This window comes from Ziziphus jujuba, chromosome 9, assembly GCF_031755915.1.
Source record: "Ziziphus jujuba cultivar Dongzao chromosome 9, ASM3175591v1".
NCBI lineage: Eukaryota > Viridiplantae > Streptophyta > Magnoliopsida > Rosales > Rhamnaceae > Ziziphus > Ziziphus jujuba.
In genome coordinates, this window is record NC_083387.1 from 5,529,952 (window position 1) to 5,556,195 (window position 26,244).

Consider the following 26,244-nt stretch of genomic DNA (forward strand, 5'->3'; position numbering starts at 1 on the left):
CGAATAATAAACAAAAAAAAAATTATATATATACGTGGACATTGTCAATAAAGGAAGTCAACTTGAAGAATAAAAGTTAAAAAATTTAAAAAAAAAAAGTTTTCTAAAAAAAAATAGATCAAAAGAAATTACTATGCTAAAACTTCAAAGAGATTTTACATAAATTTTATATACTCCTACACTTTTTATTATTATTAATATTATATATCCTTCTTTGTTTCTTTGAAGAAATACAATTCACTACTACTCAAAACACTTTCTTGGTAAAGGGTGTTTCACAATTTTTTTTTTTTTTCAAAGTGTTCACATTTTTTTTTTTCATTGTAGCCTAATATTAAAGTAGTAAATTGCATTACTAAAGTATTAATATTCTTTAGTAATGCAATTTCAAGATGTACCATTATCCAAAAGGGAAGGTAAAATTCATATAATTTAGAATCTTTTTTTATATTTATTCAATTTTTTCCTCATGAAGTGTCATTTTCATTTTGTATAATGGTCTTATGGATGAAGAGAATAACGCTAACCCTAGCCAGCACTTTGGATCGTGTCCATCCCTATTCATGTACATACACGCTGGGAATACCAAAAACCCATTTGCCTCGATCACCACCAATTACCCTTGCAAAAGGGTATATGCTTTTGCCCATCATGAGGGCATTTAGTACATTTAAATAGAATCTAAGGATGCAGCTAAAAAATCTTCTTTATGTATTATCCCTCTGAAACTGCTATACTAATAGTATCTAAGATGCATATTACCCTTTCTTTTCTACGCCTACAAACCCATCTTGTAGTGAACCAGTAGTTTTATTAATTCATTTTCTATTTATCCACTCACTCTCATTTTGGTTGCTGATAAGACCAAGCACCCAAAAAAAGAAGAGCTTCAATTCCAGATTCCAAACCCAAATGTCTTGGGCAGAGATGGAAGAAAATATTCCTTGTGCATGTGCACTAAGGTGGTATACCTTCTTTTCAATTTGTCCTTCCAAATTATATGCAGCTATATTGACCCTTTTTGTACAGACACCTTAGAAGCCATTTAAATTTTGTGAACTTATTTTTTTTCTAAAATGCGACGAATGTTTCACTAAGCCACAGCTTTTGGAACACGGCAAGGGCCAAGAGGATATATAAGAGCCTCCAACAATAAGACGTATAAGCTTTTAAGTCTGAGTAATCAAACAAGGAAAAAGGCCTGCAAGAGGTACAGTGCTTAGTTACATAAATAAGTAATGTGTTTATAAAGTGAAAGATTTATGCCACATAGTAAATGGAATTGGGAAGTTTGAATGCTCTTTTTGCCCTTGGATGTCCATGAAAACTGGTCCATTGATCGCCGATGATTCCCCATATGCGGTAGCCTTCATCTACCAACAGTTGTCTCACCCGAGATTTGTAGTTTTGCACCTCCATGGCTTCATCATCCAGACCCCTGCATAAATAGTATAGCAAATTACATTAAATTCTTCAACAATTCTCTTATACACCCCTCACCAACACCAGCTAGAGTCACTTTTCACTAATCCTCCTTTGGCTACTAATTAATCCAAAGAAATTAATTAAAAAGAAGTAGCAAGAGATAGCAGAACATGGATTCTAAATAAACAGAACTAAACAACAATTGAGATTGTACAAAAACTGTTAGAATTTTAGCCCGAAGCAAGAATTGAAAAGGCGAAAAAAATGTACCGATAAGACAAAGTGCTGAAATTTATTGGGATACCATATGGATATGGTAACCCTGATAGTTCCATTATTTTAGGACAAATGGACAATATTGCTTTTTGAAGCAATCTTGCAATGGGATATTTATGTTGCTTTTCTTATTCCTAGGTATATTCTTACAGAATTTGGGTTGCCAAAAGGAAAATGAAAATGCAGAGAAATCCATGTTTATATACCAAAAATCAAGTCATGGAGTGAAGCCAGGTGAAGGTGGCAGAAGGGTAAGTGTCAAATTAAGAGTGGGATGAAAAGAGTTAATTAAAGTAACACACTAAAATGTTAATTCATGTGATCCCAATCTATGAGGAACAGAATATTCTTCTGCTATTTCAGAAATGAATATATGAGAAATGATTAAGAATCTTAATATATAATACTAATAGATACACATACCTTAATGTCAGACCAGACCATCCATGGTACCCAACTTGAATGAGATTATCAACAGTGGAGGATCTAAGAGGTTCCCTTCTTGAAGAGATCAAGAAGATCTTAAACCCTTTATCTTTGATCCTGTGGAAGAGCTCCAGTGTGTGCTTAAGAGCTGGTGCCTCACTCTTTCTCATCCATTTTTCCAAAGAGGTTGAATTAATCTTCTCTCCCCTAGTTTTTAGTTTTTCCAAAACATACTAAATTAATCCAATTTCATGCAACATTCAACCAAAACTCTAGTAAACATGGATCTATAACAAGAATATTTAAAACCAAAAAAAAAAAAAATGCTAAGAAGCATAGTCTGATTAATGGCTTACCCAAAACCATGTTTGTTAAAGTAAGGAATGGTGGAAATCAGAGTATCATCAACATCAAAAATCCAAGCATCTTTCCCATCACCTTCCAAACTGCAACAACTGGTTAAGTACAATGTGACTTCCTCTAAAGCCCTCTCTGAGTCTGCCTTGTACTGAGACGATCTCATATATTTCTTGATATAAGGAACACATTCTTGGGGCACCACTTTGAATTTCCTAATGTTGTGCATTTCAACATTCATTCTCCAACTCTCACAGTACTTCTTCAAGCTATCACCTACCCCATTTGTCCTTTTTAGGTCTAAAATGCTCCAGTCTGCTGAAACCACTAGCCCATTAATGAAGAAAGTACAGAAAATGAGTGAGAACAAAATGGGGTTTCCCATCTGCAAATTCAGAGGAAGAAGAGGATGTTGAAGATGAGGCAGGGAGAATATAGTGAATCTGGAGAGGTGGAAGCTAGTGAGGGCACATAAAAGAGGAAGTGGGGGCACTATAAAAAGTTGGCAAATGGTATTTTATTGGGAATCACATGGGGTGTAATCAATTAAAGTTGAATTTGGGTAGTAGAAAATCAAATTTAATGAAAGTAATAATGTATCAAGATGTTAGACAAATGAGCAAAAAGCAATATTTATGCTTCACAGCCCATGAAAGGGTGTTTCCCCATATTATGTTGCCGCCTGATCCAGCTGCATTTATGAATATGATTTACTCAAAAGTAACCAAATGTTTTCTTATTAATCATGTAGTATGGCATGGCATTATGACCCATCCATAGCCGTTGGACTGAGGGATATATTGGCTTTCTGAGAAGGCTCATAGTTTCATATTGTAGTAAATTGCTACAAGCACTAATCGAATGGCTTTTTTTGATGAATCAGATAAGGCCTGTAAATTTCTGATTATATGCAACCATACGTTTCCGAAAGAAAAATAAATAATAATAAAAAATGTCAATTTAACCATGATCATTTCCACAACACTTGACCCAAAACAAAAAATGATCACGTCCACAGCTGGTATGGAGTACTGGTTTGAAATTTTTAGGTATGTTCACATCCATTCCCAACACTCAAAAGTGTCAACTTTTTTTCTTTTAAAAATAAATAAATAATAAATGTCTAACTATTTCCCTGACCCCACAAAAGAAAATAAAATAAAATACAAAAGGGATACATGTCAGTTGTATGGAAATTAAATTATGGCTATTTTTTTCTGGTTCAAAATATGATATTTGTTTTTCCTATGAGGTGTCGTTTTAGAATGAAAAATGAAAATGCACATCCATAAATTAGTTTAGGATATTATTATTTATTACTAATTTGCAATTTAAGCACTATTAGTTTGGTCTGAGAATCATAAGAGAGGTCAAGCATTTTCACATCTAGGAGTTTCCTTTGGACAGATTGCTTGAAATAAGAAGCAAATTCAGAATGGATTATAAACTGCATGATTGATTGTGTGTTGCTTGGAAGACAAAAGGTAATACGACATTGAATGGTGGAGGACCCCAAAAGAAACCATCGAACATAATCTGATCATTTATTTAATATTTTTACCCTTTCACAATCAATCAAAGCACTATTCCATTCCCTTCTCCCAAACAGAAGGGAAAAAATAGTAATAATAAAATAATAAAAAATAATTTAAAAAAACAAAAAATAAAAAAGAAGATGAACCATCATTCCGAAACACATATCATGTATCACTGCTGTAAAACTCAAAGTTCAGATGGAATTTCTTCGACATTCAGGGCTTAATTTCATTGACTCCATACTAACCAACAGCATTATGATATAGAATAAACTACCAAACAACGTTTGTAATTTGTATGAACAATTAGCCAGATAGCCAACAAAGTTGCACGATCAAAATATTTGGAAGTATAATTCAGAAATCTATACATATTCCCCTTAAATGGTGTCCAAAACAAACCACAAACAATAAGCCCGTTTACTGCTTATTTAAACAGGATTCAAAAGAACGAAAAAAAGAAAGGAAAAAAAAAAAAAACACCAGGAATCATCAAATGAGACCATGAAAGAGAAAGTAAGAAATCTTTCAGAACCATAGAAATGAGAGAAGGTGATCAACGAACAAAACCGTCATCAAAGTTAAGCGAATAGCTGTGAAGATCATAGCTGAACCGGGGAGTAGTGCTCCTTTGCTTCCAGATCAGTGACTTCAACTTCCAAAAAAAATGCTTAAAAAGATATGATCCATGGAAACACCCAAGAGAAGTTCTCCTCTGAACACTACCAAGCGTCACCGCAGGCAAAGACCCATTGCTGGATATTCTCTTCCCAAACTTGAAGCACTGGATTCTCCATGATCTCAAGATGCTTGAAGTTGTCATTTTCTTTTTTCCCTCTCCCTCTCCAACTTCAATTATCTGGGTGGTTTTGTTTCAGAATATGGTTAGAAAGCAGGCAAGGACCAAACAGGCAACATGAAAGCTATAGTCCAAAAGAAAAGGAAATGTATAGTGTAGAGATGGCTTTCTTAAGTAGGCCTAACGTACTAGATGCCACTTTCCCATTTGTGGAGGATAAAAACACTTTATCCTCAAATATTCTTTATATACCAAATTTCGGTTCAAGAGGGGACTCAACTTGGCACTAGTGATGTAATGTCAGTAGTGATGACGTGCACCTTTTAAATTTAAAATGTAATTTCATTTTAAAAGTTTGCTGGTGTTTTCATGATTAGTGAGTTTATCTTCCGTTTCACTCAAAGATTTTCGGTGGGGAACTTTCCAAGAAGCATCAATGGATAATAAGAACAAGATCTGCTTGTTTGTCAAAAGTTTTATACCCTCCATACCTAACAAATAAGTGAACCTGTTCATTCATATTTTTGTCAACTTTATATAGGATTTTGGTCATATGAGGTTCATAAGTATGTCTAAGAACCTTTTGTACACAAGATAAGTATCATATTATCTATAAGTTAGTGTAAATCTACAAGCCTAAAATATATAATTTTTCAATTTTTTCCTTAGTATTTATGGTGGTAACTAGTAAAGGTTATAACCATTATCGTCTCCAAGTTGATTTCTAAAATTGGATAATGTTAGTGGTGCAGAGACTTAAAGAGCTCATATGTTGGTTTGATGCAGTTAATCTGAACTAGATTCTCTAAATTATCTGTCCATTTTGATATTTTTATTCAATTTAGAAAATTCATTTTTTCTGTAACATTTTTTTTTTTTTTTAATATGAGTTCTGATAGCTGCTTTTTACCAATATTTGTCCTTTAATGTTTGATTTTTATTGGGGTAAAACTTGCGGTATTTAAGGTAATCAAAAGCAGAAGAATAATTTTTCAAATTCGATTAACCATTTTCAACTCTTGAATTTAAATATTGGTGAATAAAAGCTAATGGAATTCACCCAAAAAAAAAAAAAAAAACAGAAACTAATGAATTTATGTATTCTCAATAACCAAACATAACAATTTTACAAACTTTTAAAAACATTTAGTAATACTTTAATTTTCCTTCTTTTTTTTTTTTAAGAAAAATCAATATTTTTCTTCTTTCATCTTTCTTTGTTCTTCCTTACAAATGTTTTAATTAAAGAATCATTCGATAGCCCTGCTTGCCGAGGACAGAAAGACCCATCAACAAAATTTGTACTGTATACACAAGACCCATCAATCTGATTCAGAATCAAAACGTTAGCTGGAAAGTAAATAAATTTTTCATCTGCTTTATTCTGCCTTCTGGGAAACTGCTTTTTTGTTTTTCCTTTTGAGCTCTTGAAAACACAACTAAGACTTAATTTTTCTCAAGGTCTTGATTTATATCAGATCAGCCCCTGAAGGTGGGCACATAAAATCAATTAGAAAATTATTATGTGAGATGTCAACTACCCAAGAAAAGAACTAAAGCTAACTGCAAAAACTTAGGTACTAGACTACTAGTCCAAAATGCCCCACTGTGCTGCTAATTTTTGCCTAACTTGCCAACCTTAAGTAAACGTGGGGAAACTATAGTAATGCTAAGAAAAGGTGGTATTAAGACTATAATAAAGAGAAATAAATAATTCCCGAAGACAAACCTGAAAAACAGTCAAGAACTACCAGCACAAAGTGTTTGACAAGATCCACATACATGAAAAATGTAGAGACACCAAATTCTCTCAGCAAGTTCACCTGGGAACAAATCCTACTTTAATTATTGCAAGTCCTGATATCTGAAATTCTATGCATATAAAAATCGAATACGCCACCCACAGGCGGAGGGGAAATGTATCTGCTATAAATTGGATATACTCACAGTCATTGTGCTCCATGCCTTCACTACAACTGCAGCATCTACAAGACAAAATAAATCCATTATGATACTAGAAGCATTGTCCCACATGGATTGTATGTCTGGAAGATATTATAATATGTGAATAAAAGAAGCGTTAAACAAGCACAATACCTCAGTGTTGAAGAGCATCCTCTTAACTGACTCTCCATTTCACTCAGATACAATCTAAACAAGGGCGACCTGAAACATCAGCTATTGCCAATCTTTAATTGCAGAACATAAAGTCCTAAAACAAATATGTTTTCATATAATTTTGGAAAGCTAATGAATTCACAACAAGCTAACTGAAAAAAAAAAAAAAAAAAAAAAGAAGGAAGTTCAACGTGAATTATTAGCCATTGAAAACCTAAAACTAGTTTCCATTCCTACGTGAATAAGATAAACTGATTTAAAGCATGGAAATTCCAAAAAAAAAAAAAAGAAAAGAGAGAGAGATACCATGATGGAATAGCAATTGCTGCAAGGGCTGGGGATATTTTCCACAACTGATGCAGTTGACCCTCCAAGAGTCCAGTCAAATACTCAAGAATATCAATTTCCTAGTTGCAACACAACAATTAATCATGGGCATGCAAGCGAAAATAGAAGTATGAACAAGCAGAGGATGTCATGTAGAAAGAGGCAAACCATGTCATAACACAAAGAACAAGCATTCAAAGAGTTCCATAACCTGAACACCACACTTTAGTATTAAATTAGATAGGCAGATTAAAGCAAATACCAGATTTACCAGTTCACATAGAACAAGGTATCAGATGTTGGTTAAAGTGTGTATTACATAAATAATAAAATAAATGTTAAGCATTTCAATGCAACAATTAAAGAAGAAAAAAGCACCTTTAAACTGACTGTTTCCTCTCCGGAATCAAAAGCCTGATATCTCACAGGAAGAAGGTTGAATACTTCTTGATATTGCTCTGAAATAGTCTTGGAATTATAAGAAATGGACATCAAATGTTCAATTAGATAAGTCCATCTGCTTGTAATACAACCAAGCAACAAGAGCTCCTGTTTCAAGAGAGGAAGGGAGATTGAGGATTCACTAAATCTGTAGGAACCATGGAAAATTTTGCATAAAGTATTCAGCAGTCTTACAACTGTTTCACAGAAATCATCATCACTGCTTTCTGTTGATATATTCAACCTCTCAAAAACTTGTATCCACTGAACCTTAGGAGCAGAAAATATCATGCTGGCACCTGAGACCATTCGAACAGTTCTCTTGTCAAGAAAATAAGTAAGACTCTTTGATTTCCAGCGGTTCCATGTCAAAAAACCCACCAACTGCTCTACAATCCTAAAAACAAGGTGAGAAAGATTAAGTTCAAGCATTATGAACAGAGTCCTTGAACATGAAATAGTAAAAATAAAAAATTAAAATTAAAAAAAATTTAAAAAAAAAATACTAGCCATTAAATACACCTTGCTCAGTATCTATAGATGACTTAACGAACTGGTTCAACAGAAGATTTGACAAAATAGACATGCACATTAGCTGACAAACACAAACTCACCAAATCTACTTCATAGGTCACATGCATCCAAGAAAGGCTCACCAACCACACAGCGCCACCACTTGACCCACACATATTATTCACCCATCCAACCTACACACACACACACCAGTTCTAGCTTAAATTAAGCATACAGACAAAATTTCACACTTACACTGGTGCATCTTCATTCCTCAGTTGCTCCTTAAACAAGTTATCATCAAAGTTATTCCAGCTGCTATATTTAATTTTGTCGGAAACAATATCTAAGCCTTTCTCAATTGCTAAGACGCACGACACTGGAAACCACCTTTTCAGGAGCTCTTGAACAGCATATTTTGTAAAACTATCACCAATGCATTTTCCAATCTCTGAAACCAGATTGAGGTTTTCAGACATTATAGCTGAGTCATTATGCCTCCTAGTTGGTACTGAGTTAATAAATGCATTCTGCTGCTTCAACTTGTTCAGATACGTATGTAAGCAATCATTTTCTGCTCCTGACAATTCATCGATATCCATTTCAATAGCTGCCATCAGAAATACTCTTAGATGTGCATCCCTCAGTGGTAAAGTATGGATGAAATGTGCTAATACAAAAGCTCTTGCCGTAGAAAGAGTAGCAGATGATAGATGTGCAAAGCCCTGTTTCCATTAAATATGAGCTCAGAAGGAGAGAACTTCATAAAAATATCTAGTTGTTCCAAAACTCAGGGTACACATCAAATAAAACACTAACCTGAGGAAACGAAGGAGCAGATGTCATTTTAGATAGAGCTTCATCTAGCTCTTTCACAGAATCCTGGTAATCATCTAAGCAGCTCAAAGTCCTTAAAACCTATATTACCACAGGAAATTTAAGTCATACTTCTCAAAAATAAAAATTGCAATGAAGCATATCATAAACTATGGCAGTTGAGAAAAAATCCAAGATGCATTCAGATAACATCAGTATAGCTAGAAACATTATGTACCCCACTCTACTAGTAAATAGTAAATGCTTTATTAGTAGTAAAGAAAAGAAAGGTTTTGTCCATAAAGCTTCAATATAGTTGAAACTTCCAGGAAGTCAAGAATTATACGATTGACTGATCAAAATATCACTGGTAAACATCTGTAGAGAATACTACAAGTGAGAGAGCCATATTCATCTAGCAAGGACTCCTAGAGATTTTTTGTGCATAAATGTACGGGAGTACAAAGAAAGTACACATATTGGTCCATTATAAAATAAGGAGTTCTAGGTTTAGAGACAAAATTCACAAGAATCAGTGAAAATTTTTCCAACGCAACTATGGTTTCATTTTAACAAGGAAATTTATTATAAAGATCAAACGAGATTAGGTGAATGCTGGGTAGGAAACCAGACTAAAACAAGTAGACGCACTGCAGAAAGTTCAAAAAGATGTTAATGCATTTCTGACCAGTGAAATCATGTAAAAGTTATATTTGAAGCAGGAAAAACAATCGAAAAGCAAACATTTGGATGGAAATAATTATCAAAATCCTTCATGCAGAAAAAGAGAATTCTTATGAAGACCCACAAGCATACATTCTAGATCATCAAAATCTGAAAATTCATGAGCTGTCGATAGAAGATGTAAAGGACACTGACATTTTCAAAGAAAATAGCCCACTGGAAAGCTTTCTTGATGTTCTGGGTATCCCAGTGAGCAAGACGACCAGACAATTGATACCCAGATGCCAGAATAAGTATATCTACGAACCCTTTTATCAGCTCCATCAGATCCCCCAACGATATGTCTGGGTGACTCCAACCCATCTTCCTCTTCTTCACCTCTATAAAGTTGAAGAAGTCCCGCCGCCCGATTAAGAACTAGTTTCTTCGATTCTCCAACACAGCTCCAGGTCTCGACGCAAAGCAAAAGTTACATTTGATTACAAGAACGTATTTGAAAATAAGGCGGTCTCTGTTGGACTTTTTTTTTCTGTTTTTTTTTTTTTTTTTCCCCGCCCTCCGCTACCACATTAAAATCCGTTGAGAGATCGTTGTTAATAATCTCTTCAGTTATTGACTGGTTTGATCAGTACCAACAACAATATTAGGACTAAAATGATCGTAATAGAATTTTGATTTTTTAACCATTTACGAGAAACAAACGAAAATTATATATTACTAAAACGAAGATAAACAAACATTTTGGGAGCGGAGCAGAAAGTTTTCATACGCAGTATCGTTTCCCGGTATTCCTCTTATTTCTAATAATTCGTTACATGTCTTGAATCGAAGACATCAACCTAATTCGGCCGTGCTCAGCTGGTTATGTTCTTCACGTCGTTATTTCACCATTTTACAATAAGACGCAAGTGTACATTTGAGAAACGTTAATGTTTGACAAGCTTGCTTGTGAAAACAAAACACATCTGAATTTCGGAGCGTCTCAGTCCACAAACATTAAAACAGTGTCTAACCACCATTTCATGGCATTCCCATCCATCAAAACCCCTTTTTTTTAATTACAAATTAGATTTCTAAGGTTTGATTAATTAAATTTTACTCAAAAAGAATCAATTTAAAATCAGATTTAAAAGCAAATTAAGATTCAAGTGAACTACTAGAAAATTTATGGTCGTCCATCTAACTAATATTTTTGCTTGTCTTAAATAAGCGAAATATAAATATCCTCCAAAAGAAACAAAATTGCAAAACACTAAAGTCTCAAGTGAACAAGAGAAGCATAGCATCGTCGAATTAAAACTCTTAGACAATAGCATTTGCAGCACTGGCAATCCTTGGCCACAAATCAGCACACTCTTTCCCAATTGGGCCAGTGATGGCAGATCCTGCAATGACCGAAACAGAAAATGAATTCATAATTGAAAGTCTAAATGAAATTGAAATGGCTAGAAATGTAAGTCAGTAAATGCTTAAGAAAAACATACTATCAAGATCACAAAATATAAAAATAACCAGCAAAAATTTTACAGATGGTTACATATGGGATAACTTTTGCTAAACAAGCAAGAAATAAATCTATGTAAACAATAAGAAACAACCATCTGACTTCCAAGAAAAAATAACTGACTAGCTAATTTATATATGCACTGGAAGGTTCTTAAATGACCCAGAATCAGGTGTTAACAAAAACAATAGAATACCAAAAGAAAGAAGTATTACCTTTCATCTCTCCCTTGGGGTTAACAATGACACCCGCATTATCTGCAGATGAAGGGGGGGAAAAAAACTATGATTCAGAAACACAAGGTTCATGCTTTTAATACTCATAAATCAACATATATATATATATATATATATTTGTGAATTTATAAAGCAACATACAAGAGCAAACCTACAGCTTCCCAACAAGAGATTACAAAAACAAAAACAAGTTAACTCATTTACAAATCAATGGCGAAAAGGTTGTTAAAGCCTTGAAAACATAGCTGGTACATCATTAATTAACAAAATGGCAGTAGAACGTGATCAAATCTAAAACAATATTATCGATCAAACATACAACCATACCTGACCATAATCAACCAAAAGCTTCACAACACGGAGATTACAAAAACAAATTAACTCATTTTCAAACTAAATTAAATAGGAGTCAGTGGCAAGAAGGTTGTCCATAAACTCAAACAATTGAACAACGAAATGGCAGTGTCCTAATAACTTTTAAGAACCTGAACAAATCTAAAACAAATATTATTACTCAATCAATAACATATACCAGAAGACAGGTAACACAATGCTACAGAACAAACATCGTGCTGTTTAAAACTGGCTAAGTTGATTTATGCTTCTCAGTATGAATGCCAACCAGCTTGTAAACTTGGGCACTCTGATTTCCCATACAAAGAAAAGCAACACCGATTTTATTTTATTGTTTTTTTAGTTTTTTACCCAAATTTTGATATACCGACTTAAATGAAAATCGATGCAAAAATAAATAAGAAGAAAGAGAGCGAGATTTGTATACCTTCGAAGTACATAAAGACTCCGTCCTTTCGGCGCCAGGGCTTGCGTTGGCGGACGATGACAGCGGGAAGGACCTTCTTACGGAGATCAGGCTTACCCTTCTTCACGGTCGCCATCACCATGTCACCGACACAGGCCGACGGCAGGCGGTTCAGACGCCCCTTGATCCCCTTCACGGAGATTATGTAGAGGTTCTTGGCTCCGGTGTTGTCGGCGCAGTTAACCGTCGCCGCCACTGGCAAACCCAGCGACATTCGGAACTTGTTTCCCGCCGATCCACCCCTTCCTCTCTTCGACATCTTCGCTGCCTCTCTCTCTCTCTTTCTCTCCAAACTGCCTCCCAGAAAATGCTACAAACTGCTGTTATATACTTCTAGGGTTTGTTAGTGCTGCCAGGTACGCTGTATAAGTGAAACGACACCGTTTTCTTCCCCGGTTGGACTTTTAAAAGTCGTTTTTAAAATTTTTTTAAAAACAATTTTGATATTAAAGCCGAGAAAATGCAGTGCCCCACCTCGCCCTTCATCTCCAACCTCCCAATTTCTCGACCGGAGAATCGGCAAATACGCCGTCGTTTTAGCCCCACGGCATCCCTCAACCAAGCTCCGCAACCTCCCGACCCTTCTTCCCTCCTCTCCTCCATCACCAAACTCCTCTGGGGCCCATCACTTCCACCGGGCCTACTCATCTCCACGGTCCGTACGGCATGGCACTCCACGTGGCGTCTCATGATGTCCCAGCTTGCTCCCTCCGATCCCTCCGGTGGTTACTCCAGACCCGCTTCCAGATTCCGAGCCAACCAATTCTCCTGCCAAAACTCAACCAGTCTTCACCTCTATGTGGGCTTGCCATGCCCCTGGGCTCACCGCAGCCTCATCGTTCGGGCACTCAAGGGCCTTGAAGAAGCCGTGCCCGTCTCGATTGCCACCCCAGGCACGGACGGTTCGTGGGAATTCAAGGATATCCGAAGCCCAGATAGGGATGGGGATACCCTTGTCCCGGGTCGGGACAACGTGAACGGATGTAGAACTCTGAAGGAAGTTTACAAGCTAAGGAAAGGAGGCTATGATGGACGGTCCACGGTGCCAATGCTGTGGGACGTGGAAGCGAAAGAGGTCGTTTGCAATGAGAGCTACGACATTATCGAATTGTTCAATTCGGGTCTAAACGGTTTGGCGCGAAACCCGACCCTGGACCTTTCACCGCCATCGTTGAAGGGAAAGATTGAGGAATGGAATCGGATAATCTACCCGAACATAAACAACGGGGTATATAGGTAATTTTACTCACGTCCTTCAAAATTCCAAAGAGACACGTCGTAGATTGGGTTGCTGGAGAAGATTAGATGACTGGTTTGGAAACGTTTTTATATGCTGCAGATGTGGATTCGCTCAGAGCCAAGAGGCATACGACGTAGCAGTGAAAGAGTTGTTCGATACGTTGGACATGTTAGAAGTCCATTTAGGGAGGTGTCGTTTCTTATGCGGAGACAAATTGACACTAGCAGATGTATGTCTGTTTACGACATTGATTCGGTTTGATGTTGTGTATAATGGTTTGTTCAAATGCACCAAGAAGAAGCTGCTCGAATACCCAAATCTCCATGCTTATATGCGAGACATATATCAGGTACCATATACTATGCTACTAACCGATATTTTACTTAGCATGCACTGGTATTATATGTATTATGACTCTCTTTTCTTGTTTATTTTCCTGAGCAGATTCCAAAGATAGCTAAAACTTGCAATTTCACTGCAATTATGGATGGCTACTACAAAATACTATTTCCGCTGAATCCCGGTAGCATTCGACCCGCCATGCCCTCAGCCTCTGAACATGAAGTCCTCTCTAGGGCTCATGACAGGGATTCACCATCATCCATGGGTAAAGGTGCAGAGATTTTTGTGTAAATAGAGTCTGCCTACAATAGCTCCACTTATATATTCAATGTAACTCATATATATTGAATACTAGCTTGAGCACCATAAACGATCTTGCCTTTCGATAATATGATTTCAAAAAATTAGGACCGCTAATCAAATCATAAACAAATTCTGGAATTGCTACTCATTGTTTTCTGGCCTCACAGACCATGCAAAATACATTGAATAAATCAGATTAAACATTTCCCCCCTTCCAAAACAGAAGCCAGACAGATCTGTAGTCCCTATGTTCTAACATCAGCAGATATTTACAATGCCTTCACTTCAAAATGTACAGGATCATTAGATAGGGTTATGTAGTCTTCAAAAAGCATGATATTCTGTAAGTCTACAAAACCCTGTCAATAATCGTCTCAAAAGATTAACTTAGCTATTAACAACTTTAAAGATTGGCCTACTACCATGAGAGCCAGCACTCTATTAATCAGCCAGACGGTAAAAAATAATGTGTTATCTACTTTCGCTGCTATATCTTCACTTGAGGTAAGTCCATGACAAAATATATTCAACTAGAACGCAGCATGTATCTAGATCCTGCAATATAAGTAAATATGAAATTGATTACGAGTATCAGAACAAACAGAATAAATAATAAGAAACATCATCATAACATTCAATTTTAATGCACGAATGTGAGATTCAGTACATGTCAATGAATAGTGATAATATGAAATGCAAAAGGGAATTTGAAAGTCAGATCAAGGTCAAGACCTTAAGATTTCATACAACAATAATGAAGAGGAAATAATCTAATTTCCTTGAAATCACATAAGATTATCAGTAGAGAAGAAAGATTTCAAACCAAATCCTATCAAGATTTGAGGAAAAAGGTAATGACAAAAGCAATATGTTTATCAAGAAAATATTTTTATCAAGTGTGGATGATTTCAATATACAGGTATACAACTGGATTTGGGGGGAGGAGGTGGAAGTGAAAATTAATAGCCATAAGTTCATAAATCTTTGATAAGGAGCAAACAAGTTAATATTAATAGCCAAAGACAAGGATTTGCACATTTTATGTCGAACAAGAAAAAGAAACAACTTACTATTTGAACGTTTCATATTCCTGCAAAATCTACTGCCACATTGGCACTGGAATGGCTTAATAGGCTGATCAATGTCATTAAAGTCAATACCATAATCCTGCAGACACATCATGCATAGGTTTGAGCTACTATGTTGCTTGAAAGATGTATAGAGATTTCAAGAGCTATTCACACATTAAGTTTAAATCTTTTGTAATCTCAAAAACTATGTCTTCTAAACAAGCCTAATTTATAAAGAAATGTAATTGGTTCTTTAATCCCTTCTATCAAAAATGACAGTCAGTCCAACATAGCATTCATAAACTAGGTGGAAATTTAGTGTAAAAAAATAAAAAATAAAAAACACATGCACATAGCAGATATTCCACCTCATTGGCAATAAATAGTTAGACATTTTGCTAAGAAATTGATAAGAAGCTTTTATCAAGTAGCAAGTCATATGAAAAAGAATTATCTTTTATTCACAATTCATCCAAGTTTTCTCAAGAATAAAAATTAAGATCAATAATGTATACACCATATAAAATCTTAAAAAATTATGTCATATGCGAACAACCAGCCAATTACAATAAATTGTAATTAAAACCAATTCACTTACCCAAGTTAGCTCTTCCATGGCTTTCACCTTTCTAGTTGTGAAAAAAGCAAGCTTCGCAAAACAAAAAATAAAATACTATATTAGACTTGCTAATGTAAAGTTTGTATCTATCATAACCAACAATAATACTGATGCAAAGAAGGTTCAAAGATTCTTTACATGGTAGTAATGATGATCAGGAATCTCCACTTCAACTGGGATCTCAATCAAGTTTGCATCCAAACATCTAGTAAATTCACAAAAAATTATCAGATCTTGTAATATCATGATATCATTTTATCATCCAGTAAGCCACAAAGGCAGATACAATTAATAATACAAGAATTTGTATACCTATGATTAATAAATCTAGCAACATTTCCATAATGTGATGCATCCAAACAAAGAGCTTCTCCATTCATTAAAGATCCTTTAGAACTCCAATCAGCATCAAGTATCACCGGATAAGAACACTTCCTGCTTTTGGCTGTTTTCACGGTCCTCTCATACAGCTCCATGCTTGTTAATATCTCTCCAACATATTCACAAACAAATGTACCTTTTGGCAGGTCCTCTAGAGTTCTTAGACCCCATCCTTTTTCCTCAGAAGTGAAATATACCTGAAATAAAACTCCTCCAATGTCAACTGAAGCAAAAACAACATACACCACAAGATAGGATATGACATTTGCAGGGGGGAGGAAAAAAAAGGGCAAACACCCACTAGCAATAAAAATGACTTGAGACTCGAGAGCATGTTACTAACCTGCAAATTGCAAGTTATGCCCCGTTGCACCACTCGGTTGCCACATTGTTTACTGCAGCCACATTTGCTCCAACATTCTTTAATAAACTTCCGCTTCAAGTGGCCTTTGCATGGTTCCAAACAATCATCATTCTTCACCCTCTCCAACGGGCATTCTTTACAATAAATGAGGCAAGGAGGGTGGCGAGTCATAGAGATACATTCATCCAAAAATGACTCCTTAAGAATGCCTGCAGATGAGTACACAAACTCACTGCCTGTCATACGAGTACAACAGCAAGGTACAGATCCAGATATGCAGTCACCATTACAAGTTGCACAACAATTCTCATCCCCAATTTTGGAAAGAGAGAAGCTCAGATTGGCATTTTTGAAAACAAGGCTATGGGGTATATAGCGAAAAGGGTCTGGAAACTCACTGTTCAGTTCATTTACCCATGAAATTCTGACCCTTTCTTCACCTCTTGTTACATCATTGATATCATTAAATGATCTTGAATCATCAGGAACTGGTTCACACTGCGGAACAACTACCAAACCACACATTTTTGTACATTCAGGGTCCTCAGACTTCTTTTCTTGGTCACTCACAACACAATCATCAAAACTAGTTCTCTTACTGCCTTGCACATGATCATCCAGGCCACTCAAAGTTGGTATAACATTTGTTGATCCATCCTGTGATTTATCAGTGGAGTCAGTTCCCAATTCTAGGAAGCTTTCGCACATATGTCTCAACAATTTTGGGACAGAAAAATTTGGGTCAATGATTTTATATGAATGCAGACATTTTTCCTCTGTCAATTTGATAACATCATCTAGATTAGGCATGTGGAAATCAGGCCTTCCAACAGCCGAATTGCAACTCAGAGAAAGTTTTACCTCTCCTAAGGTGGAAACCGCTAATTCAGAAGAAGATTCCTGTAGGCTCGGTGCAAACTCACCGTTTGTTCTCCTCTCACTAGATAAAGCTACAGGACCGTTAGCCCTACTTTCTGTTTCTATGTACTGGGATGAAGTATCCTCACCAACTTTTTTTCCAATTTCATCCTTTTCAACAGGCAATTCTCCCTTACTCAGTGGATCTGTTAAAAGGAGAAATATCAAATTCAGATATACCAAGCAAAGCTATCGCTCAGCATTGTGCAACTAATTTGAATGACTGACAGAGATAAAATGTTTATTCATGACAAATCATCTATTTAACAGAAACATAGATGTCAATTGCAACACTTTCCACTCAGAACTCAATGAGATGTTGCAGACTGAAAAAATAAAACAGCAAAAATTTAACATCAAGTATATGATTTAGCACAGAACTTGTCCAAATTAGGTGGTAAGGCTAAAGAACTAGCAACTTTTTTAAAGCCAAACCAAAAACAACAAAATATCCAAACAGAGAAACAAACACGTACCTGGATGAATCATTGCAATAGGAACCCCATAATGAGGCATGTCACCATCAAACATGTCATCGGTGAATGGCTCATCTTTAGGTATGATGAGTCCATGACAATCAAAAACCTTTGGTTTAGGCAAAACAACAGCAACTGGATGAGTCATTGGCTCTTTTAAGCACAAGGCATTAGACACTCTCTCAGAAACATATCTTTTTCCTTGAACAGCAACTGGAGAGACTGGGTCAGATCTTTCCCCTGGTGCCAAAGGTTTAGACAGAACGAGCTGCTTGCCCTTGTTTCTAGTAGCATGTTGAGGTGAAATTGGATATGGTTCAGCTCTGAACTCCAGCATCTCTGTCATTTTCTGTGATTGCTGTTGGGCACTAGTCTCAGGTAGTTCATCTTCCTCTAGCTTAGGTCTTTTTAACACAATACCAGCTACATCACCCAACATTGTGTTGCTAGTATTGTGCGTAGGTGAAACCTGAACTTCTTGATGCCTTAAGCGTAATCTTTTCAAAGGCCGTTCAGGTTGATGATGTACAAGATTTTCTTCCTCCTGCTACATAGGATCAAAGGCATGTCAGCTGATACGGACAGAAGAGTTCAATGAGGAAGAATAAAGAATAACATAAGCAAGTCATACATACATCTGCATTATTGCATCTCTTCTTTTGCTCCTCCACCTAACAGACAAGATCAAAGTAACATTTCAATAAACAAAAGCAACAGAGATAAGAAACAAGGATCAACTAATAATGAGTTAAATAAGACGAAATCCACCTTGCTATCCTCCTCATCAAAGATGGCATCTGCTAGAACTCTATAATTTTCTGCTTCAATTAGTTCCCAATTCCTTTCATACAATTTTAAAAGCTTTTTTAACACTGGTTTCACCTTTACTTCCTTAATTCCAAGAACCTTCATAGCACGAAAGGCCGCTGTAACTCTTGGATCTGTCGGCATTTCTGCTTATGAGCTTCCAAATGTCAAGGTACCTATATTATCTGATATAAAATAAGAGAAGATGGATAACATGAGACATACAGTAAGGTTCTCATACCCTAACTAGAAAGTGAAAAAACAACCAAGAAGGGAGATAAAGTTGTCATAGATTATAGTGAGGAAGATGCGAGAATTAGGCATAAATACTGTAGAGTGAAAGCAGTTCATTTTCTACTGTACCCTACAATATCTCCTTAGTGAAATTACATCCAAAATTTGGAGAAAATTAAGGATCACACAGTTTAGAACAGTCAATCAAACCATAAAGAAGAACAATGAATCCCATGTCTGTCCAAAATAAGCTCTTATTCATTTTTACACAAATGTTTCAATCAAAACAACATCCATTCATACTTTGAAGCTACATGTTATGCTGAAAAATAAATAAATAAATGAAAGCCTTTTAACATTTTTTTAGTGCCAAATTGCCAGTTACCATTTCAATAACATTATTACGAGTCATCACTGCGTTTAACAAAATATATAACTTACATAGAACTTAGCGATTATTTTCTATCTGACATTTTAACAGTCATAGCTAACAAAAAGGTTGAAATCTTACAATGAAAAACTTTTGGAGATTGATTAAGCCGTCAACACCTGGAGGAAACAAAAACAAAAACAAAAAAAAAAAAAAAGACCACTTCACTAAACAAAAAGGTAAAGCATTTCTTTTACAGTTCAGCCACCAGACAGAAGGAGAAAAATAAATTATATAAACAAAAAATAATAATAACGATTCTCGAGAGGGAAAGAGAACGACGAAAGGCAACAATGCAGATAGCAAGTCGGAGGTCTAAACCAAATTATACTAATAACAAAACGAAAAAAAAAAAAATATATATATATATATATATATACATACACATACAACTAAAAATATTCAAACCAAACAAACAAAAAAAGAGAAAGAAAGCGTTTTCAGAAAACGAAAAAAAAAAAAATTGTTTTCACGAAACAAATTAAGCGAAGCAAATTCGTCAACCACCAACACCATTTAGAAATTAGAAGCAAGTTATTCCGAAAGCGAGAGAGAGAGAGAGAGAGAGAGTCGCACTCAGTCGCAGGGGTTTTCTACGGAAAATAGGGTTGAAAAAACAAAAATAAAATGAAAAAGCAGCTAAAAAAAAAATGTCAAAAGATTAGTGCTATTTTTATTTTTTTTTTGGAGTAAAAATTAGTGCTATTTTGGTGAGTAAATTTTTGGCAACGCTCAGGAAAGAGCGTGGGAAGCACGATTCGGACTTATGGACCCACCCAATTTTTACGAGATTGGAGTGAAGAAGGCGTGGAGATTTTGACCAACGATTTGGGAAGTGAGGAATGGGCCCCATAGCGAAGAGAAGGTGCGGGGCTATCTTGCGCGTTGGGTGTGAATTTTAAAAACTTGACCTGTTCCCTGCAAAACTATTCGCGCTTCAAACAAATTTGCTCACCGGTTTATCATTTAAACATGGAGGTGAACATGGACACGGATGGTCCAAGGCCCAATCATCAAGGCTCTAGGTCCAGCCAACAAGCAGCTAATAGCCCATTATTAACAACCTAGGCTCAAGGTCCACCTTACAAGTTCACCCTGCCAAACCAAAGCCAGAGGCTTTTCTTTTTTTTTCTTTTTTCTTTTTTCCCTAATATTCCTGCCTAAATTAAATTAAATAATAGGAAAAATAACAGAGAAACATTGTGAAATATTCCTTTGTTTTTTTTTAACTGAGAATTATTTTTTTTTAAATTACAAATTAATCCAAATTTTATTCTCATAACTCGAATTCATATTCTTATAACATAAAATAAATAAAAGTACTCAACCACTATAATTATATTCTTTGGCAATTGAAAAGTATTTCAAAAACAAAAATTAATCAATTCGATTTTTTTCATTAAATTTGTTACTGAACAGTTTTTACAAATTCACTTAATTGTCCATTAAACTTGTATACAAAATAAAGAGCACTTTTTCCTTAGAAGACATGTATGAGAGTTAGTAGGGAGTCCCTTTACCATTTAATGTTTCTTTGACATTAATATATGGGGAGGATTAAACGTGTTTTTTTAGGTTTAATAAGTGTTTTCAAAGACAAAAAAACAATTATGATTAGCTTTGATAAAAAATTAAAATGTATTTTTCTAGTAAAAAAATTAAATACCTAAAGATGTGCTTTGGTATTTCAAAAAATAGATTTTAAATCCATTAACTAAAATATAAAAATATCAAAAATAAATTACTACTTATATAAAATATCAAAAATAAATTATCATTTATTTTACAAAACACTTATTAATAAAAAATACAACGAAAAATAAATGCTTCCAAAACTAAATGCTTATTATAAAGCATTTCCAAACATATCTATATTCTCATCTCTTTTTTATCACCTAACTTTCCGCCGTTTTTAATATATATATATATATATATATGATAAAATAAACATTTCAAAGTTTTTGACTACGAGCTTCGAAACTAAATAAGAAGAAGAAAAAAGGTTTTTGACTACAACAGAATTTGAAGTTCGAACAGTATTCCATGTAATTACGACCTTTTATTTATATATTATTAAAAAGTTACTTGAAAATAACCTACAACTTTAATAGAATTTTATCCATTTTAAATTTTGGTCCTTTAAACAGAACTAAAGTTGTTATTTGCAAAAATCCACAAAAATGTTCACTTTCGAAATCGGACTCTGTATACAATATTGTCGTACATCATACTATTGCATTGTTGGGCTGGAACCTTTGGGATTAAGAAAAACACTCTTTTAGCAAGAAAGAAAAACAAAAAGATGGAAAGAAGCTTTAAAAAAACCCAAAAAGAAAACCACACGTTCAAAATGCCGACGAGAAAAAAGCAAATCATCTCAAAAGCCATGTTACAGGTAAAGTGGGAAAATGTTTGCATAAACAAATATTAATTATGTTTAATGGCATATTTGATCAGAGAACGACCTTGAGCCAATTCCATATTCTGGAAACACACATACCATGTGACTGAAAGTTTTTTATGCATTTTCTTACTTGCAGTCAAACTATAGTACTATACCACAGAACTCAGTAAAGGAAGTAGCGAAAGTACAAGTTTCAAACAGAACCAAATCAAGAGATCATATTCCATTTTGTATACTGCCACTCGGTTACTTCATATCCTTAAGCAAATAATCAAATAAGCTTTAAGCTTGGTCTTCCTTTTTTTCTTTTTTCTTTTTTATAGTAATACAAAGTAAAAGTTCAATAAATTAATCATCTTTCTAAGCTTGATTCAATAAATTAATCATCTTTCTAAGCTTGATTGCTATCCTTTCACACGTTTCTGCAATATTGGGATTGGAGTAAAGCAATTGAGTCAGAAAAATACAAAAAATAGGAAAGGAAGAAAAAAAAAAAAAAAAAAAAAAGTAAAAGGTCCAAACCTACAAGGACACTCACGACCCTTTTATTGCAAAACCCCTGGCACGCTTTCTTGTTTTTCAACCAAAAATCATTCTCTAGAAACTCCCAACTTTCCAGAACTCCAAACCCTCCTAAAACCAACCATCTATATCATGGTTTGAACAAATTTCACAAATCTTTCAAAATGTCTTTGCCTTCCCAACAGACCCCTCTATTTTTCATCTCTCTGTTTTTTCTCACAATCACCATCTTCTTCCCTTCTCTTACAACATCTGCAGATTACACAAACTTGGTATACAAAGGCTGTGCAAACGAGAATTTCCAAGACCCATCTGGGATTTTCTCTGAAAACCTCAAATCCCTCTTTGATTCACTTGTTTCTCAATCTTCACAGAAGACTTTCTCCAACACAACCTCAGGTAATGGTGCAAATGCCATCACAGGTTGGTATCAATGCAGAGGTGATCTCACAAACAGTCAGTGCTACGACTGTGTGAGCAAAATTCCAAACATGGTCAACAAACACTGTGGCAAAACCATAGCAGCTAGAGTCCAGCTATCAGGGTGTTACCTCAGGTATGAGGTTGCTGGGTTCAAGCAAGTCTCTGATACTGAACAGCTGTACAAGACATGTGGATCGAGCAAAGCAAGTGGGAGTGGGTTCGAGGATAAAAGGGACTCGGCGTTTGACATGTTGGAAGATGGGGTAAAAAGTGGTAGCAGTTTATTCTACACTGGGAGTTATCAATCGGTGTATGTTTTGGGACAGTGTGAAGGTGATTTGGGCACTGATGATTGTGGGGATTGTGTGAAAAGTGCTGTAGAGAGAGTTAAAAGCGAGTGTGGTGGCTCAATTTCTGGGCAAATTTATCTTCACAAGTGCTTTATTAGCTATAGCTATTACCCAAATGGAGTCCCAGATGGAAGTATAACTACAAATTCATCATCAACAGGTAAAGTCAGAGTGAGAGAGAAAGGAAATAGTTTTAAATCTTTGCCCAAGTTGGGCTATTAATCTTTTCTTTTAATTTTATCTCTAGTCCCTATTTGGAGGATATGTACAAAATAAAAAATATAAAATATAAAATATAAAAATCATTTTCAGATGTTTAAAAATGTCAGTGTTTTTTTTTTTTTTTTTTTTTCTTTTGGATGGTTCCTGAATTTGGTCAAATACGTGTGGGGGACTTTCTTTTTCAATTTTCGGAAAAATGATTATCAAAATTGATAATAAAGAGTGGTCAGAATTAAATACATTGACGCAGATGAGATTGAGATTGGTGGGGCGTTTTGTTTATTTATTTATGTTTTTGTTATTACAATATAGTTGTATATATGGAGTAACACTGATGACATTTCTTTTTATGTATTGGTTATGTAGGGACAAGGCAACAAGGTACGCAGAGAACTGTAGCTATTGCTGTTGGAGGGATTGCAGCGTTGGGGTTTTTAATTGTGTGCTTGTTGTTTGTAAGGTCTGCGCTGAAGAAACGCAGTAGTACTAAGCATGGATTTTGAGTTTGGTTGTTTATGATGTATCCCACCTATATTTTCTAAATCTTCCTCTACGATTGATTGTATTGACAAAATTTGTATATATAGTATAGAGGCAACGTTGAATGATATGCAAATTATTAAGAATATTAAATAGTTTTGAAGCGTGCAATGCTTTTTAAGATGGAGCTAGGTTTGTTTTCTAGGTCCAATTTTCAATATGAAAGGACAGAAAAGTAAAGGAATTGTAAAGGGCAAAAGCTACCCCGCAGAAGAAAAATATATTAGCTTTAATTGGAACGTGTTAGATGTATATCCACATATTTAGACCCTTTTATAGTGAATATGAATCAAGGTGCTCTACTTTCTTTCCTCTTCTCCAACACTCCATAATTCGTCTCTCTGCTTTGCGTGTGTTTTAAAACTTATTTTTGCTTTGAAAGACGTTTGAATTGTTTCTTGATTTTCCTAATTATATGAACAATCTTTTTCGAGTAGCTCCCACTTTATTACCAAAAGTTCGATACAATAATAAAGTGAAAAGTAACTATTAATGATTTTCCTTGGCCACAGGATACAACAAACATAATATGGTATACTATATATTCCTACCTAATTGAGGGAGCTTTAAATAAGTGAAACCTATATATTACGTTAGTTTTTCTAATAATTTTTTATTATCCAAAATCCCAAATGCTTATAATATATAATAGGGGTCCACTTTGCTTCTCTTTGCCAACCAAGATGAACTTTCTTTATAAATAAGATAGATACGTGGGCAAAATAATTAATTCATTAAAAAGACTTTGAAGTGATGTTTCTTTCTTGGTTGGGGTGTTTTGATTGGATCTTCATAAGCTGTGAAGAAGATTATTGCCACAAAATCAGTATTTAATCTCCTTGATTAGGAACTTGATTATGTGTTGGTAATGCAGTGTGATGTATAAGATTCATAAGCCAAAAAAAAGATTCATATCTTCCATATAATAAGGCCTATCCGTTTCTCAATACGACAAAACTCCAAATCTCGTACATAACAATGGTTGAAGACTTCAAAAAGCTAAAGCTTCTGAATTTTGATTTTTTTTTTTTTTATGTATGAAGGAATAATATTAAGCAATTAAATTAAAAGTATTCGACGAACCCAAAAATAAATAAATAAAGTATGTTATTCCATCTCAGAGGAAAATAATAATTATTCACAAAAGATGTGGCATTATGGTAGAGGGTAGCCCTTAAAATTGTTACTTTCAATGCACAAACTATGGAGGCGTGGCTTGAAGTTGAGAAGTGAGAAGTCTAATCGACAAAAATGGATTGGTGCGATCGATGGCCAGCTGTTGCAAGAAAACTCTAGCATCCATCAACCAGACCCATCAAAGTTGCTTTTTGTTCAAACGTAGCACCTTCCCTACTTGTCTTTTATTGGCCTCTATTTTGTTTTTTAAATGATTTTTGTATTATTGCCGAGGATGATATTTAAATATGGGCTAATTTATTTTAGTAGTTTTGGTTTGAAAAAAGTTACAGCTCTAATCTTCTAATTTAGTCAAATACATCTCCAGATTTAAAAATGATGAGCTTAAAATATTATATAGAAAGAAAATTATTGTAAATGATTAAAAAAATTTAAATTTTAAACATTTTAATATAGTTTTTAAATTTGATTTTGTCCATTTCAAACTTTTAAAAGTAGTTAAAAAATATAACATTAAAAGTACAAAAATCATCAAGGAGGGACGGAATTACGATTGTCCACGTGGGGGGCCGAAATTTAAATAACTATTAATATAAAATTAAATTATTAATAAAAACAATATACATATATATATATATATATATGTTAATCAACTCAGTCAAAAATTTTCGGTTCTATCAGGCATATATTAATACCAAATCAAATATTTTTATTTTTCATTATCCCTTTGACACCTTCTACCAATCTTTATATGCTTATTGGATACATAAAGAAACAAAAAGCAAGAAAAAAAAAATCATATATACTCATCCAAAGACATATGATTAGATTTATGAATTATTAATTGAAGAAAAAACAAAAAACTTACCTAGCCTTGTTGAAAATCAATTCCAATATGTTTCTGTTCTGTTATTGCACTTTGTAGAGTAGTATTGTATATTTGTTTCTGTAATAGGGTATACTTGTTTACTATAATGGAAGGAAGAAAGCTTAATTTTTTATTTTAATATATAAGTTTTCCTTAGATTGATTAGGATCAGACCAAACAGATAACATATAGTATCTATAGATTTATAGATTTATAAACTAATAAGGTAAATTTTGAAATTGATTGAGATTTAATAAATATATTAAAATAAATTAAAAATTAGGGGCCACACTTAAGATTATATTCAAGTTTTATAT

At 34.5% G+C, this 26,244-nt stretch overlaps 6 protein-coding genes, 1 long non-coding RNA gene and 1 other non-coding gene across 18 annotated transcripts; 2 read left to right on the top strand and 6 right to left on the bottom strand.

Moving 5' to 3' along the window:
• Positions 1 to 1,133: 1,133 nt before the first annotated feature.
• On the bottom strand, positions 1,134 to 4,566 carry LOC107434235 (acid phosphatase 1). Its single transcript, XM_016045684.4, has 3 exons — positions 2,484 to 4,566; positions 2,125 to 2,334; positions 1,134 to 1,438 (listed from the first exon to the last, which is right to left on the bottom strand). Exons 1-3 carry the CDS (start codon positions 2,867 to 2,869, stop codon positions 1,261 to 1,263), a joined length of 774 nt encoding a protein of 257 aa, XP_015901170.1. The 5' UTR covers positions 2,870 to 4,566; the 3' UTR covers positions 1,134 to 1,260.
• A 175-nt stretch (positions 4,567 to 4,741) lies between these two features.
• Positions 4,742 to 10,738, bottom strand: LOC107434233 (uncharacterized). 6 transcript variants are annotated; one of them, XM_016045680.4, is made up of 11 exons: positions 10,487 to 10,738; positions 9,913 to 10,333; positions 9,037 to 9,135; positions 8,473 to 8,942; positions 7,900 to 8,101; positions 7,642 to 7,812; positions 7,243 to 7,343; positions 6,916 to 6,984; positions 6,766 to 6,803; positions 6,548 to 6,641; positions 5,900 to 6,304 (listed from the first exon to the last, which is right to left on the bottom strand). In XM_016045680.4, the coding sequence occupies exons 2-10, from the start codon at positions 10,078 to 10,080 to the stop codon at positions 6,559 to 6,561; spliced, it is 1,401 nt and encodes a 466-aa protein (XP_015901166.2). In that variant the 5' UTR covers positions 10,081 to 10,333; positions 10,487 to 10,738; the 3' UTR covers positions 5,900 to 6,304; positions 6,548 to 6,558. The 6 variants fall into 6 exon arrangements, 4 of the variants coding, with proteins under 4 accessions (XP_048336384.2, XP_015901166.2, XP_048336385.2 ...); XM_048480428.2 differs by having other exon boundaries at positions 10,456 to 10,738; XM_048480427.2 differs by lacking the exon at positions 5,900 to 6,304 and adding an exon at positions 4,742 to 4,878 and having other exon boundaries at positions 9,913 to 10,738.
• A 136-nt stretch (positions 10,739 to 10,874) lies between these two features.
• LOC107434236 (large ribosomal subunit protein uL14x/uL14z/uL14y) lies at positions 10,875 to 12,584 on the bottom strand. The gene is made up of 3 exons (XM_016045685.4): positions 12,239 to 12,584; positions 11,437 to 11,478; positions 10,875 to 11,102 (listed from the first exon to the last, which is right to left on the bottom strand). The coding sequence occupies exons 1-3, from the start codon at positions 12,534 to 12,536 to the stop codon at positions 11,020 to 11,022; spliced, it is 423 nt and encodes a 140-aa protein (XP_015901171.1). The 5' UTR covers positions 12,537 to 12,584; the 3' UTR covers positions 10,875 to 11,019.
• On the bottom strand, positions 11,982 to 12,127 carry LOC112489213 (small nucleolar RNA snoR137). The gene has a single exon (XR_003053492.3). It is a non-coding gene; the product is annotated as a small nucleolar RNA snoR137 (small nucleolar RNA).
• A 5-nt stretch (positions 12,585 to 12,589) lies between the features above and the next one.
• Positions 12,590 to 14,248, top strand: LOC107434234 (uncharacterized). Its single transcript, XM_016045683.4, has 3 exons — positions 12,590 to 13,513; positions 13,617 to 13,866; positions 13,962 to 14,248. Exons 1-3 carry the CDS (start codon positions 12,738 to 12,740, stop codon positions 14,148 to 14,150), a joined length of 1,215 nt encoding a protein of 404 aa, XP_015901169.3. The 5' UTR covers positions 12,590 to 12,737; the 3' UTR covers positions 14,151 to 14,248.
• Positions 14,249 to 14,273: 25 nt separating this feature from the next.
• Positions 14,274 to 20,119, bottom strand: LOC107434231 (probable inactive histone-lysine N-methyltransferase SUVR2). 6 transcript variants are annotated; one of them, XM_060811301.1, is made up of 11 exons: positions 20,038 to 20,119; positions 19,543 to 19,580; positions 18,759 to 18,982; positions 18,626 to 18,661; positions 17,991 to 18,537; positions 16,576 to 17,660; positions 16,164 to 16,429; positions 15,990 to 16,056; positions 15,831 to 15,881; positions 15,233 to 15,329; positions 14,274 to 14,717 (listed from the first exon to the last, which is right to left on the bottom strand). In XM_060811301.1, the coding sequence occupies exons 3-11, from the start codon at positions 18,939 to 18,941 to the stop codon at positions 14,689 to 14,691; spliced, it is 2,361 nt and encodes a 786-aa protein (XP_060667284.1). In that variant the 5' UTR covers positions 18,942 to 18,982; positions 19,543 to 19,580; positions 20,038 to 20,119; the 3' UTR covers positions 14,274 to 14,688. The 6 variants fall into 6 exon arrangements, with proteins under 6 accessions (XP_060667284.1, XP_060667288.1, XP_060667287.1 ...); XM_060811305.1 differs by lacking the exon at positions 20,038 to 20,119 and having other exon boundaries at positions 16,576 to 17,253; positions 17,458 to 17,660; positions 19,543 to 20,031; XM_060811304.1 differs by lacking the exon at positions 20,038 to 20,119 and having other exon boundaries at positions 16,576 to 16,805; positions 16,995 to 17,660; positions 19,543 to 20,031.
• A 1,937-nt stretch (positions 20,120 to 22,056) lies between these two features.
• Positions 22,057 to 22,533, bottom strand: LOC112489212 (uncharacterized). The gene is made up of 2 exons (XR_007237326.2): positions 22,392 to 22,533; positions 22,057 to 22,287 (listed from the first exon to the last, which is right to left on the bottom strand). It is a non-coding gene; the product is annotated as an uncharacterized LOC112489212 (long non-coding RNA).
• LOC107434222 (plasmodesmata-located protein 1) lies at positions 22,404 to 24,238 on the top strand. Its single transcript, XM_016045662.4, has 2 exons — positions 22,404 to 23,320; positions 23,749 to 24,238. The coding sequence occupies exons 1-2, from the start codon at positions 22,552 to 22,554 to the stop codon at positions 23,883 to 23,885; spliced, it is 906 nt and encodes a 301-aa protein (XP_015901148.3). The 5' UTR covers positions 22,404 to 22,551; the 3' UTR covers positions 23,886 to 24,238.
• Positions 24,239 to 26,244: the final 2,006 nt, after the last annotated feature.

Coding starts and splice junctions, on each gene's coding strand:
- LOC107434235 (XM_016045684.4), bottom strand. CDS start 2,869: ATGGGAAACCCCATTTTGTTCTCACTCATTTTCTGTACTTTCTTCATT. Junction 2,335..2,483: donor TTTAACAAACATGGTTTTGG/GTAAGCCATTAA, acceptor ACTAAAAACTAG/GGGAGAGAAGATTAATTCAA. Junction 1,439..2,124: donor TGGTCTGGTCTGACATTAAG/GTATGTGTATCT, acceptor CTATTTATGCAG/GGGTCTGGATGATGAAGCCA.
- LOC107434233 (XM_048480427.2), bottom strand. CDS start 10,080: ATGGGTTGGAGTCACCCAGACATATCGTTGGGGGATCTGATGGAGCTG. Junction 9,136..9,912: donor GGGCTATTTTCTTTGAAAAT/GTCAGTGTCCTT, acceptor GTGGTAATATAG/GTTTTAAGGACTTTGAGCTG. Junction 6,985..7,242: donor GCAATTGCTATTCCATCATG/GTATCTCTCTCT, acceptor CTGATGTTTCAG/GTCGCCCTTGTTTAGATTGT.
- LOC107434236 (XM_016045685.4), bottom strand. CDS start 12,536: ATGTCGAAGAGAGGAAGGGGTGGATCGGCGGGAAACAAGTTCCGAATG. Junction 11,479..12,238: donor AGTCTTTATGTACTTCGAAG/GTATACAAATCT, acceptor CTTCATCTGCAG/ATAATGCGGGTGTCATTGTT. Junction 11,103..11,436: donor CCCCAAGGGAGAGATGAAAG/GTAATACTTCTT, acceptor CGGTCATTGCAG/GATCTGCCATCACTGGCCCA.
- LOC107434234 (XM_016045683.4), top strand. CDS start 12,738: ATGCAGTGCCCCACCTCGCCCTTCATCTCCAACCTCCCAATTTCTCGA. Junction 13,514..13,616: donor ATAAACAACGGGGTATATAG/GTAATTTTACTC, acceptor TATATGCTGCAG/ATGTGGATTCGCTCAGAGCC. Junction 13,867..13,961: donor ATATGCGAGACATATATCAG/GTACCATATACT, acceptor TTTCCTGAGCAG/ATTCCAAAGATAGCTAAAAC.
- LOC107434231 (XM_060811301.1), bottom strand. CDS start 18,941: ATGCCGACAGATCCAAGAGTTACAGCGGCCTTTCGTGCTATGAAGGTT. Junction 18,662..18,758: donor TTGATGAGGAGGATAGCAAG/GTGGATTTCGTC, acceptor CTTGTCTGTTAG/GTGGAGGAGCAAAAGAAGAG. Junction 16,430..16,575: donor GCATAACTTGCAATTTGCAG/GTTAGTAACATG, acceptor GTTTTATTTCAG/GTATATTTCACTTCTGAGGA.
- LOC107434222 (XM_016045662.4), top strand. CDS start 22,552: ATGTCTTTGCCTTCCCAACAGACCCCTCTATTTTTCATCTCTCTGTTT. Junction 23,321..23,748: donor TACAAATTCATCATCAACAG/GTAAAGTCAGAG, acceptor TTGGTTATGTAG/GGACAAGGCAACAAGGTACG.